At 43.5% G+C, this 14,680-nt stretch overlaps 1 protein-coding gene across 3 annotated transcripts in view; it reads right to left on the bottom strand.

The window, feature by feature from the left end:
- LOC138392179 (pleckstrin homology domain-containing family M member 1) overlaps positions 1-14,680 on the bottom strand; it is a 47,574-nt gene that overhangs the window by 24,605 nt on the left and 8,289 nt on the right. For all 3 annotated transcript variants that reach the window (XM_069482712.1, XM_069482713.1, XM_069482714.1), the window contains 2 exons: positions 12,394-13,020; positions 4,341-4,746 (listed from right to left, as the gene is read on the bottom strand). In XM_069482712.1, the coding sequence (XP_069338813.1) occupies positions 4,341-4,746; positions 12,394-13,020 (1,033 nt within the window). The remainder of the gene's footprint in view (positions 1-4,340; positions 4,747-12,393; positions 13,021-14,680) is intronic.

The following is a 14,680-nucleotide window of genomic DNA, read 5'->3' as shown; positions in this document are numbered from 1 at the left end:
TCAGTGAGCAGAGGAGCTTTGTTGACGAGTTAGCTGCCCTGTCCCATCAGTTCTGGGGCCCTGGCAAGACAGGATATCTGAGCCTGTAAAGCAGAAGCCAGATCCTGGGCAGGAGTGAACTAACATGGTCAGTGGCACTCTGTGGTGCCCTGCTGGGGCACACGGCCAACATCCCCAGGGGCCTCACTCTGCCTCTGGCTGGAACGAGGGCTGCAGAGCCTTGCTTCGACCTGCAGCATGGGTTGGCAGTTGCCTAGTCACAACCTTCAGGGCCCCATAACATTCATCTTCAGAATAGTAAATAAGGAGAGCCTGACCCACTCTTATACAGTTATATGATTTATATGGTCGTATTCAACAAATGGTGGTAGGTCAACCAGATATCCATATGGAAAAAATAAGAATTTTGACTCCTACCTTACACCATACACAAAATTTAATCACAGATCATAAACCTAATTGTGAAAGGTAAATTACTAATGCTTCTAGGAAAAAGAAAACACAGGAGAATACCTTCAGAGCCTCGGGGTAAACAAAGATTTCTTAAACAGGACAAAAACCATGCAAACCATAAACAAAAAGATTGCTAAGTTGAACATCATTAAAATTAAGAACTTCTGTTCAGCAAAAAATACCATTAAGGCAAGCCATAGACTGGAAAAAGATATTTGCTTTTTTCTCCAATAAGAGATTTATATCTATAATATACAAAGAGCATCTGCAAATCAATATAGAAAACACACAAAACTGAAGAATAATGACTTGAATAGACACTCCACAAAAGAGGATCAAATGGCCAATAAGCAAATGGAAAGGTATCAATATCTTTAGTCATCAGGGAACTGAAAATTAAAACCACTACACACCTACTAGAGTGGCTAAAAGTAAAAAGTTTGGCAACACCATTGGCTAAAGAGCAACTAAAATGTTCACATATTGCCAGTGAGTGTACTTTAGTACAAGTGCAGTATCTACTAAAGCTAAACATATGCCTACCCAAGGACCAAGCAATTCCGATCCTAGGAAACACCCACAGAAATGAGTGCGAGGTTCACCGAAAGGCATGTACAATAATGTTTGCTACAGCTTTCTTCATAATGGTCAAAGCCTGGAAATAACCCAAATGTCCATTAAGAGGAGAATGGATAAATATATTGAGATACATTCTTATAATGGAATACTACAGAACAATGGAAAAAAACAAACTATAGCCTCATGCTATATGTATAGCTAAATCTCACAGACATTATGCTTGGTGAAAGAAACCAGACACAAAAGAATACATACTGTATAGTTCTGTTTATACGAGGCTCAACAACAGGAAAAACGATGTATAGCGCTAGAAGTCAGAATAGTATTTTCCTTTGAAGGGGAGCAGTGACTGGGAGGAGGTATATGGGAGCCTTCTGGTGGGCCAGGAATATTCTGTATCTTGATCTGGATGGTGGCCACAGGGTGTACATCATATGTAAATACACTGAGGTGTACACTGAAGATCTGGGTACTTAGAATACATCATTCCTCAAAAAGTTTTAAAGGGTAGAGTGGGACAATTCAATGGGGAAAGAATAGTCTTTTCAACAAATGGTGCTGGTATAACTGGCACACCTACACCCACCATATATCAAAATTAATTCCAAATGGATCACAGACCTTAATGTAAAAGCTAAAACTATAAACTTCTTGGAAGAAATCATAGGAGTAAATCTTTGTGACCTTGGATTAGGCAATGGGTACGTAGCTATGACACCAAAAACACAAGTGACAAAAGAAAAAATAGAAAAATTGGACTACATCAAAATCAAAAGACTTTATGCTGCAAACCACCAAGAAAATGGGAGAAAATATTTGCAAATCATGTATTTGATACGGGTGTAGTATCTAGAATACTGTATAAAGAACTATTACAACTCAGTAATAAGAAGACAATTTAAAAATGGGCAAAGGTTTTGAATAGACACTTCTCTAAAGAAAAAACACAAATGGCCAAAAAGCACATGATAAGATTCTCAACATCTTTAACCAGGGAAATGCACAACAAAACCACAATGAGATATCACTTCTTACTCACTGGGATGGCTATGCTAATTTTTTAAAAAATGAGGCAATAACAACTGTTGGTGAGGATGTGGAGAAATACATTGCTGTTAGGAATATACAACGGGGCAGCTGCTTTGGAAAACAGTTTGGCAGTTCCTCAAAAGGTTAAACATAGCTATCACATGATCCAAAAATTCTACTCCTAGTTATGCATAAAAGAGAATTAAAAACATGTCCAGTACAAGAAATAATGTATACATTATGAGGACATACTGTATCTAACAAGATATACTGTTAGACTCTTTGATTCTGTAAAATTAAGTTGTTATTAATGATAAAAAAATAATAAAAAAAATTAAAAAAAAAATTATCTGTAAGCTAAGAAAGAAAAAAAAAAACATGTCCACACAAAAACCTGTATATGAAGTTGTATAGCAGTGTTATTTATAACAGCCCAAAAGTGGAAATAACCCAAATGTCCATCAACTGATGAACCGATGAAGTGTGATACACAGCCATACGATGGAATATACAACGAAATATTACTCAGTAGTAAAAAGCAATAAAGTAGTGATACATGCTACAACATGGATGAACCTTAAAAACATCATGCTAAGAGAAAGAAGCCAGTCACAAAAAGCTCTGTGTTGTATGATTCCATTTATATGAAATGGCCAGAAGGCAAATCTATAGACAGAAAGTAGATCAGTGGTTGCCAGGGGTTGAGGGAAGGGAGGTGGGGGATGGCAGAGGGATGGGGAGTGAATGGCAATGGGTAGGGGGTTTCTTTTATGGGGGATGAAAATGTTCTAAAATTAGGTTGTGGTGATGGTTGCACAACCCTATGAAGTTACTAAAAAATACTGAATTATACTTTAATAGGTGAATTGCATGGTATGTGAATTCTATCTCAAGAAAGTGTCAAAAAATAAATAAATAAATAAATAAAAGAGGGTATGTGTGCCTCTGCCCATCTATTTCATGGCCCTAGCTCCATCCTGAGTTATAGAAGCTATGCCCAAAGGAGAGATGAGCATGGATGGAGCTGAAAAAGCAATGTGAACCCCGGAGTGCAGCTGGCATAACACAGGGCTTCCGTGTGCACACAAACATACACATTCCTACCTCTGCTTTTCACGACTCTGTTTTACTCTCCATGGTGTGGTTTAACTATGAAGCCCAGAAAGAAAAGTAGTCAGAGGCACTCAATTCTGTAAAGGTATTTGTTCTCACTCTCTTCACCTTGGCAACAGCCCTGGCTGCGCTACCTCTTCTCCGTCCTGTGGACTTTCCCTGTAGGTGCCCCGGGCCTTCTGGAGCAGCTGCCTTCCCTCACCCTGCTGGGGTTTGAGTTGCAGAAAGAGCAGACACCACACACATACCTTTCCTACCAACAGTCAGTAAATGTCAATAACTTTGTCTGGGAAACTTCGAAGGGCACACAAGAACAAACATAAAGGGCAAAAGAGCTCAAGTTCACAGCCTTTAGTGCTTCATTGGGCTAGTAGTTCTCAAGCCTCTTCACCCACGTCTCTCTCCAGGAGATGTCCAGGGATGGACTGGCTTATTCTAGAATAGCACTGTCCAATAAAAATACAATGCAAGCCACATATGTAATTTTAAATGTTCTAGTGGCCACATTAGAAAAAGTAAAAAGAAATAGGTGAAATAAATTTTAATAATATATTTTATTCAACCCAATATATCCAAAATATTTCATTTTAACATATAATCAATAAAAAATTGAGAGATTTTACATTCTTTTTTTCATATTATGTTGTCAAACTCCAGTGCTTATTTTACACAGCACACCTTAATTTGGACTAGCCACATTTTAAGTGCCCAGCAGCCACATGTGACTAGTGGCCACCACAGTGGACAGTGCAGTTAAAAAACCTGGTTCATGTTGCAAAACAAGTAATTTCAAAGGCTGGTATTTTATAAAAATATTAATTTAGTAATAACTAGGACTAAGGAGGAAACCAAGGCTCAGAGAGGTGAAATGACTTGCCCAGGACCTTATGCTGGTGAGTGGTGCGGTCAGGTGAGAATTATCTTCTTCAAGAGTAGATGTGAAGATGACAGGAGATATGTGTGGCAAGTGAGCACGTGCCTGGCTCATATCTACTATTCACATACCAAGCAACATTAGAGCCATCATTACAATGCTATCACTAACCAGGGGGAGGGAGGTTAGTGGGGAGAAGGCAGAGACCCCTCAGGGTCACTAGCTGGGGAAACCCTGCAGTGGCTCTGAGACATTTCCCAAGATCTCCTACCAAAGAGCTTGCGCCACTCACCGGACTGGTGGGTGAGGAAACCACAAGCTTCAGTCCAACTCCGTCACCCCATGGGGTCTTCTGCTGGCCACTCTCTTGGCCGACTACTCTGGTCGTCTCTCTCACAGTGCTAGAAGACTGCTGGCCTGAGGTGCTCCCTGCAGGGACAGCTTGGGCAGTGTCCAGCTGTTTCAAGTCCAGGGTGCCAGGTGTCTGGGAATGCAGCTCCTGCTTATGGCCATCATCTTGGGTTCCAGAGGCTGGATGGGAAGTAAAGGGCTCTGGAGGCACCTCATAGTGCAGGTGTGTGCTGGTGTCCAGGCCGTGGAGGGAGAGCGAGCCCTGGAGCATGGGGACCTCTGTTTCTTGGCTCATTCCATTGGTTGGTACAGAGTTTACCTGGGCTTTGCAGAATTCCGACAACACCCTAGAAGTTTTTAAACAAAGAAACCTGTATGACAGGTTGACAGCTACAATGCCCAAGGCTACTGGGGCAGTGGTAAGAATGCAAAACTGCTGTTTTATGATTTAAAACCAACCAACCAACCACACCCTCTTAATTATCCACTGTGCTCCCTCCTCACACAGCCCTCCTCTGACACTCCCCACCAATGGCTCTTTTCCTGGCCAGAACTCACGCCATTGGGTGGGCAGGCCGGTTGTGGAGCCCAGGACCTCAGGTGAAAAGGCTCACGCAGCAGAGAAAGAGGACTCGATGCCAATGAGAACTGCCTGCCATTCTGAACAGGCTGATTGTAGGCCACAGTGTGTGGGCGATCATTTCCCCAGACGCTGTCTGCAGCAGAGCCTCCGTGGAGAAAGTACCTCAAAGTGGGGCTCCTCCACAGCACAAGTAGCTGAGGCACCAAGATTCTGTCCCCTGGGTGAATCTGCCCTCTAGGTAAAGTGAGGGCTAAAGAAAGAGGTTTTCTAAGTGAGGACGCAGATTGTCCCTGGGCAGGAACTGGACAGCAGGGTTGAAGGGAGATGCAAGGGCTTGGCCCCTCAGAGCTAGACTGGGTGTGGAGACAGGGAAGCTTCACGCCTCCGGAAATTGCTGTTGGAGCTCAGTGTACACAAGGAACGTGAGGGTGCATACAAGTATACATGGGGTGTGCACCTCCTCATTCCTCCTGGTGGGACTGCTACCTCCTTGTCCCTGTAGTGGTGCTTCCTGGGGCCACCGGGAGCCAATGTTACTGCCTTTGTAGACACACACACACACACACACACACACACACACAGAGCACAGAAACATGATTCTGGGCCTTCTGGAATGTGCATGGCTAGTGACTGCTCCTCACTTTCTTGAGGCTTCTGAGAGTCCAAGTCCAATTTCTAAAATAAACCCATCTGCTGCTGTTTCCTCTTCTGCTTATAAAACCAGTGGAATATGTCATGTACAAATGCAGGTTCAGATGGCAAGAAAGTTGTCTGGGCTCAAAAGACTGTATGTATCTGCCTGATGGCTCAGACTGGGTCCACAAGACACATGAAGCTCCCCTTAATTTGGGCTCATGGAACTGAAGACTTTAGGACTTAAGTTACTTACCTGATGGTCTTCCCTCTGAGCTCTGCTCTTACCTACATTATCATAACCCCAAACAACATTTCAAGACGTTACAGTCAAGAATAGGTGACCGATCCAAATATTTATGAGCAATCACTTTCAACATGGACACTAAGATATGTCAATGGGGAAAGAACAGACTTTGCAACAAAGGGTGCTGGGATAAGTTGATAGTAACACGCAAAAGAATACAGTTGGACCACGATCTCACATCATATAAAAAAATAACTCAAAATGAATCAAAAACCTAAATGTAAGAGCTAAAATGATAAAACTCTTACAAGGAAATAGAGGTATAAATTTCATGTCTTTGGATTAGGCAATGGTTTGTTAAGATGTGATATCTAAACCATCAACAACCAATAAAAATAGATAAATTGGACTTTATCAAAATTAAAAACTTTTATGCTTCAAAGGATATGATCAGGAAAGTGAAAAGAACCCATAGAATGGGGGGAAATGTCTGTAAGTCATATATAAAGGTCTAGTACCCAGAATATACAAAGAACTCCTACAACTCAACAATAAAAAGACAAATGGCCAATAGACACATGAAAGATGCTCAATGTCATTAGCCATCTGGGAAATGGAAATCAAAACCACAATAAGATACTACTTTACACCCACTAGGATGGCTACAGCAAAAAGACAGAGAACAACAAGTGTTGACAAAGACATAGAGAAATTAAATTCTTATACTTTAGTAGTGGGAATGTAGAATAGGGCAACTACTGCTGAAAATAGCTTGGTAATTTCTCAAAAAGTCAGACATAGAGTTACATATGACTCAGCAATTCCACCCCTAAGTATATACCTAAGAGAATTAAAAACATACGTCCACATTAAAACTTATACACGAATATTCATAGCAAGATCACTCATAATAGCCAAAAAGTATGGGGACAATGTCCATTAACTGACGAATGGATAAAGAAATTGTGGTATATCCATACAATGAAATATTATTTAGCCATGGTACATGCCATCATGATAGTAACATGAATGAACCTTGAAAATATTATATAATACTAAGTGGAAGAAACCAGTGGAAGAAACAGAAAGCCACATATTATATGATTGAATTTATATGAAATATTTAGAATAGGCAAATCTATAGCTAATAGTAAGGTGGGTTTCCTTATAGGGTGCTGAAAAGTTTTTTTCTTTTTACTTTAAAATTTTTTTATTTTTAAGACAGAGTCTTGGCCGGGCGCGGTGGCTCACGCCTGTAATTCTAGCACTCTGGGAGGCTGAGGCGGGTGGATCGCTGTTCGAGACCAGCCTGAGCAAGAGCGAGACCCCATCTCTACTAAAAATAGAAAGAAATTATCTGGCCAACTAAAAATATATATATAAAAAAAAAAATTAGCCAGGCATGGCGGCGCATGCCTGTAGTCCCAGCTACTCGGGAGGCTGAGGCAGGAGGATTGCTTAAGGCCAGGAGTTTGAGGTTGCTATGAGCTAGGCTGACGCCACGGCACTCACTCTAGCCAGGGCAACAAAGCGACACTCTGTCTCAAAAAAAATAAAAAGTAAAATAAAATAAAAAATAAAAAAAATAAGACAGAGTCTTGCTCTGTCACCTGGGCTCGAGTACAGTAGTGTCATCATAGCTCACTGCAGCCTCCAACTCCTGAGCTCAGGTGATCCTCCCACCTTAGCCTCCTGAGTAGCTGGCATTATAGGCATGAGCCACCATGGCTGGCCTGTGAAAATGTCCTTGAATTATACAGTAGTATATTCACAACCGTGAATGTACTAAATACCACTGAATTATACATTTTTAAATAGTGGATTTTATGGTATGTAAATCCTATCTCGATTAAAAAACAGGTGACCACAGAGAGGCAGAAAGATGTTCGTGGAATAGTTATGGGGGGAGGCAGGCAGGTGATGGTTCTTGCTCTAAGGTCTCACTTTAAAAACAGACTGATGAAAATCCAAGCGTGCAACTTGCAGACAGTGGACAATGTTGAATTCCGGAAGCAAAGGGGGTAGTTTCCACAGGCAGAAAAGGAAAGAATATTTGCTAACCAACTGTATGTATCCAAATGACTGTGACAGAATGGGGCCACCTTCAGAAATAAACTAGGGAGGCAGATTTTTGACAAATGTACCCTGTGAAGTCCCAGTTCCTCGTGGGCACCTGTGGTGTAGAGAGTGATTAAGAGCAGGGACTCCCGGGTCTATCTGGCCTCAGTCAGCACATTGCTGTGTGTCCCACAACAGGGTCTTAAAGTCCATGGACTTCAATTCCCTTATCTGTAAAACAGGAATGGTAATAGCACCCACCTTTTATGACCGTGACAAAGATTAAATGAGATGCTATAGGCAAAATGCTTAGCAGAGTGTCTGGCATAAAGTAATTACTTATAAACATTAACCTCAATTTGTTATGGTAGATGTTTTTATTATCATTGATAAGATTGCTTAGCCTCCATGTACATAAATATAAAAATTTAGCGAAAAAAGCCAAATTACAGAAATACCCACTAGCATTACCAAAATGATTATCAGTCATAAATGAATCCTAATCTATAAGAAAGATCTTGGCCGGGCGCGGTGGCTCACGCCTGTAATCCTAGCACTCTGGGAGGCCGAGGCGGGAGGATCGCTCGAGGTCAGGAGTTCAAGACCAGCCTGAGCAAGAGCGAGACCCCGTCTCTACTAAAAATAGAAAGAAATTACATGGACAACTAAAAGTATATAAAAAAGAAAAAGAAAAAGAAAAAGAAAGATCTTAATGTCAAAGTAAACTGGGTTTTAAAGTAAGTAAGTGACAATGCCTAAAGAAATGCCACCAAACAGCAAGAAGCTTGTGTGATAATTAGAGTTTCCACCAAATCAAAACCAAGGTCAAGGTAAAATCAAGTTCACAGAGCTTCAACAGAACCACTACTGGTCTTCAGGATCCAATGAAAATTAAAGAGACATGTGCAATATGTGGAAAAAAAGTCTCAGAAATGAGATTCTAAACAAAAAGCAAAAGAAAGAAAATTTTGAAAAATTTTGAAGACAATGCAACATAGAGATGAAATTGTGAAACAGCCACAATCCTTCCACTTCTGTTTGGCCCAGGGTAGTGCTTTTCAAAAACTTCCTATTCACAAATTTTAGAATGCTGTGCTTTCATTTAGAAAACAATCTTAAAAACATTTATGTCTTACAGATGTATGTATGTGTGTCTGCAATGAACTGAAAGCATGGCCTGGAGAAGCTGGGGCACCCCTTTATAAAGCAGTCTTCCCAGTAAGTCAGAGCCTGCAGTTTTCCTGAGCAATGTGGGCTCTTGTGTTGATGGAATATGGTGTTATTCTGGCAGGCAAGGGTCACTAAGAAAAGCACAGAGGTGGGCTGCATATGCTAAAAATCATTTCCCCCCAGGGAAGCCTTCATGACAATGACATCTGACAAATATTAAAAACCAAAGGTTTTGTAGCAGTCAATATGGAAGTAATTAGTGGAAGAACTGATGTCACAGGCACCTAGTAATAAAACAACAGCAATACCACCCATGGAGCACTACTGACACCTGTGTGGCAGGGACTGTTCTAAGCACTTTATATATCTTAACTCATTTAATCTCTCCAACATTCCTTTGAAGAATTCTTATCCCCATTTTACAGATGAGGACATCAAGGTCAGAAAAGTCGGCTAACTCGTCCAAGGTTGCAAAGCTGGTAAATGGAAGACTCACACAGCCTGGTTCTTGAGTCCACATTCTTAGCCACTGGACTGTACCCACACCCCTCAGTGATTATTACAACACAGAGCCTGTGAATGCAGAGGAGCCATTCAGGACAGTCAATCCTCTATTCACAAGGCAAACTGCAATTTGGTTTCTGCAAAACAGAACCCCTTATGTTAAATTAAGAAATTTCATTTTGAAGACAATGTGACATAGAAATGTCTAATTTACAGATGTTTTGATTTCATACTTGTAACAGTAAGCGCAAGGTATTTATGTCTAATTTAAAGTTACAAGTATTTAAGTAATATGATAATAATAATAACAACAACTTAAATGAACTCTTAAGTGTCTGTGAGAATCTTTTACCCTTGAAATATACATTCCAAGAAATGCTGGCCTCTGTGGATGCTGAAAGACTATTTTCAAGGTCCAGCTCTAAGAATGACGGCGATGCACGTGTGTTTGTGTATCTGTGTGTTCTGTGTTTGCCAGTTCCTCACATCACTGTCTAGTGTTCAAGGCCAGGTGCACTTAGGGAGGCAAGGGCAGGAGAACTGCTTGAAGCCAGGAGTTCGAGATTATTGTCCAGTGACCATCTATGCATTCTGATCCTCACCCTTGAGTTTCCCCATAATACCCAGGACAACACTTCCTACACACAGTGAATGGTTACTGATTCAATGACCTCAAGCTGGAATTTTCCAATCACAAGATTCATGACAGATAAAGGTGCAGCACATGACAGAGAGAAGGCCGGCTGGGCTGTGGACCAGATAGAGACATAGGAGGGCCTGAGACAGGGGAGTGAGCCTAAGTCACACCACGAGCCTAAGTCATGCCACGGACCTGTCATGCTGGGGGCCCAGCCATTTCTAAAGGCAGGGACTACTCCTCCCTAATGTATTCTACCTAAATTCCTCTAACATCTGAAAGCTCCATCTAATACGCTCAGTGTTCAAAAGCTGTTTCTGGGGCCTGCTGGACATTTTCATGTGTACAATTCACTAACAGGCATCTGATTTGATTCTCAAACAGCCCTATGAGGGAATCTCCAAATCAGAGATGAAGAAACAGAGCCTCAGAGTCAACAGTTTGCCTGACATTACTGGACTTGTCAGTGGTGCAACAGGACTCGAAACTAGGTCTGCTCCAAGCCCAGTCCACACCACCGCCCAACCCTGTGCTATTCCCATGCTGGGTGGGAACCCTGGAAGGACCAGAACTGAGTTGGGGGATGGTGAGAGTGGAAAAGAAGGTCCTAAGCACAGGCTGACTGAAGGAGGCTCTACTAAAAAGTTACCATTTTCCACTTATCAGATGAGCAAAATATCCAAAAGTCTGAAAACACCTTCTGTGGGCAAGGCTGAGAGAACACAGGTATATTCCCGTAGGAGTGAAAACTACAAATTAATTTATCTTTTAGGTCAGCAGTTTTGCTTCTGGGAGTGTAGTGGACAGAGACACTTGCATAGAACTAAAAGACCACATAGGCTGGGCGCGGTGGCTCACGCCTGTAATCCTAGCACTCTGGGAGGCCGAGGCGGGTGGATCGCTCGAGGTCAGGAGTTCAAGACCAGCCTGAGCAATGAGCGAGACCTCGTCTCTACTAAAAATAGAAAGAAATTATCTGGCCAACTAAAGTATATATAGAAAAAAAAATTAGCCGGGCATGGTGGCGCATGCCTGTAGTCCCAGCTACTTGGGAGGCTGAGGCAGTAGGATTGCTTAAGCCCAGGCGTTTGAGGTTGCTGTGAGCTAGGCTGACGCCACGGCACTCACTCTAGCCTGGGCAACAAAGCGACACTCTGTCTCAAAAAAAAAAAAAAAAAAAAAAGACCACATACACAGGTTATTTATGGCAACACTGAACTCCAATGTCCGTTAAAATACAGGGCTGACAAAGTAAACTAAGGTGCATTCATACAATGGAACAATATGCAACACACAAAAAAAAAGAATGAAGAAGCTCTGATATGAAAAGAGCTCCCCTAAAATAAGATACAAGAGTGCATATATACTGCCTTTTGTGGAAAAGTGGGGGGTAAGAAATAAGGAAGAAATTTTTAAAAATCTCTATATTGGTATCTGTTGTGGATGCACTTAGAATCTTTAGAAGAACATGCAGGAAATTAATTGTTATGCTCACGAGGGTGGCGGGGAAAGAAGAGGGTGGGTGGGGGACAGGGGTGGAGGAACAAGACTTTTCACTGTATATGTTTTAGATTTTTTAAACCATAAATATGGATTATGCAAAAATTAATTTTTACTAAGGCTGTGTGACGAAGGCTCTGCCCTAGGCTCCCTCTCCCGTGGGGTCAGCCTGCCCCACGTAGTCCTCACACACTCACCTGGCCCACCTGCCTGCTACCTCCTCCACGCAGCACTCGGGCTGTGTGTCCCCCAGGAGGTCTTCTGTCAGCTCACGCCCTTACGAGATATGTTTCGTATCTGTTGGAAGTTGTAACTACGCCCTAAACTATTAGTTTCCTTCCCTCTAAATGAAGGAGACAGTAATGTTTTGCACTGGGCCTCGCAGAAACTTCGTGACTTGTTAAAGGTCACCCAGGGGCAGAGCTGCAGCTTAAACCAGCTCTGAGCCCTTCGAAATCCATTCTCCCCGCTGTGCTGTGTTGCCTGTTACAGCTCCCAGCAACTCCAGTCCCTGGAGAAGAGCGACCATGTCTCCTCTGGCTTTCTTTATCTCCCAATAGGGTTCAGTGACAGACAATCACATGCTATAGGAAGGAAGGGAGAAGAAAGGAAAGAAGGAAGGGAGAAGAGAGGGTGGGGAGGGGTGAGGGAGGGACACTTACTCTTGCAGAGACTGGTCTGAATCATCGGCATTTGCTGTGCCCAGGTCTGAGTCGTAGGACATGGGCTCCTCAGAATGGTCTGGACTCTTGGAGCCATTCTCTTGGAGTAGGCAGCTATCAGAGTTTAGGCTGCAGGACAGCTGGGACGAACTGGCCGTGTCCAGGCTGAGGGAGGAGGCAGTGAGCTTCCTGTTCCGCCGGATCTTATGGCCTGAGTGCTGGACTTCGATGTCCTCAGAGCCTGAGGAATGGGAAATTGAATCCAGAGACTCCTTCTGCTGTAGTTCTGCACCAGAGGTAGAGAGAGGGTCGAGCTCAGACAGTGGGCAAAGCCCAGAGAGGGCCAATGGGGTGAGTGTCCATTCGTTTAAGATGGCGGACTTATAGGAGAGTTCAAAGGACAAGGACGTTAGTCCCTGCAGGAAGCTAAGGAGGAACTCGCTCTCCTCGGTGTCTCGAAGCAGGGCTGTGGGCTGATAGTACTCGCACAGTCGGGCCTGCTCCTGGAGGAGCAGCTTCAGGTAGCACTCCATCAGGCCGTCATTGAGGGCCAGGCGCAGCCATGCCCGGCAGCGGCCCACATCCGTGTTGACAAAGATCAGATGCTCCAACTCCGAGATGATGTGTCTGGGAAGGGGAGAACAGACTCCTTTCAAGAAACTACCTCACATCTATAACCAGTGAGTACCAAGAAAAAAAAAGGAAAATTAGAAAAAATAAATTATCTCACATCATTGAGACGTCCTTTTATCCACTGGTTAGCAAGAACCAAGAATAACTACTGCAAATATATTATATATAGGCACGAAAAATTCTTGCATAATAGTGTTTCAAGAGGAATACAGAAATATTAAGCTATAACCCCAATTTTTTGAGGACGGTGTCACGAAGGATAACTGCCATGTTCACTACAACTACCCCTGGGACCCCCGACATCATCTGCTCATTCAGGGCATGTTTGCAGAGCTCCCTAAGGGCAAGGTCCTTAGAGCTGTGAAGATACAGGGTACAGACGTGGTCCCTGCCCTCAGTCCAAGGAACTGCCTTTCAAGGGCATACTCAGGCCCTTCCATTGGTAGAGCCGGGGTGGGGGGCTGGGCAATCACTTCTCAGTTGGAGTAAGAAAAATGCCATAGAAAGGGCAGTATGTGAGCCAGGCCCTGAGGGGGTTCAAGAGGCAGAGATAGAAGGAGAATCTTCTAGTCACAAGGGACTGACAAAAAAAGGCATAGAGGGGAGGAAACCAACAGCCCTGTAAGAGGAGTGAGGAGCATTCCAATTACTACTCGTGGAGGAAGAGGGTCATTGGGTAGCAAAGCCAGGTAAGGGAGGGCCTTGAATGTCAAGCTGATGAGGTGACCTGGGACGGTGGTTTCCACACTGGGCTGTGCATCAGAACCCCGGGGGGATTTGAGTGGGATACAGATTCTGGGGCCCCAACCTGGTCAGTCAGACTCCAGGTGAGCATCTGGGGGCCTGTTTGGGCGATGGGTTATTACACAGGAAAGGGACTTGACCGCAGCTGGGTGGACTGCAGGGTGGATGCTCTGGAGGAGGAGGTCAGACCACAGGTGTTCCAGACTCAGTTCCTGAATCCCCCAGTTTGGTGTAAATGCCCTTCTGAGCTACCACAGCCCCCTGTGAGGGAGCTCCAGGTGAATGTTGATCAGCTGACGGACTTAAAGATAGACAGAGTGAGACAAGGGGGACAATTAGAAAGCCACTGTCACCCAGGAGAGAGGTAAGAACCTGAGATAGGCAGAAGCAGTAGACATGGAAAAGAAGATCAGAGACTGACAAGGAACCTTCAGGCTGGAGGTGACATTAAATAGCCCTTAGAGGCACAGTGCCAGCTGCTTGCTCAAAGGCACAGGCAGATAGGGGCAAGGTCAAAAAGATAAGTGTCTCAGGGTTAAATATTCAGATGCTCTGCCTGGGTTCCACTCTTTTACAAAAATAACCGCATACCTTGTTACAGATATAATATTTACAACACAGATGTTCAAATATTCTAAGACAGGATCAGTAAACTTTTTCTGTAAAGGGCCAGAGAGTCATACTTTAGGCTTTGCAGGCCACACTACCTCTGTTGCAACTGCCTAACTCTGCCATGGTGTGGGCTAAAAAGACTGCTCCCACTAAAGGTGACCAGTCCTGGGGCTCAGAGCAGCCACAGGCTCTTGCCTGATGGCTGAGGGTCTCAAGGGCTCCTGGCACACTGGCTGGGAAGCTTGCTCTAGAGATGAACCTTTCTATGAGACACTCTCCCCACTGCCACCCCACCTCA

This window comes from Eulemur rufifrons, chromosome 9, assembly GCF_041146395.1.
Source record: "Eulemur rufifrons isolate Redbay chromosome 9, OSU_ERuf_1, whole genome shotgun sequence".
Taxonomy (NCBI): domain Eukaryota; kingdom Metazoa; phylum Chordata; class Mammalia; order Primates; family Lemuridae; genus Eulemur; species Eulemur rufifrons.
This window is presented reverse-complemented; position numbering and strand designations above follow the sequence as displayed.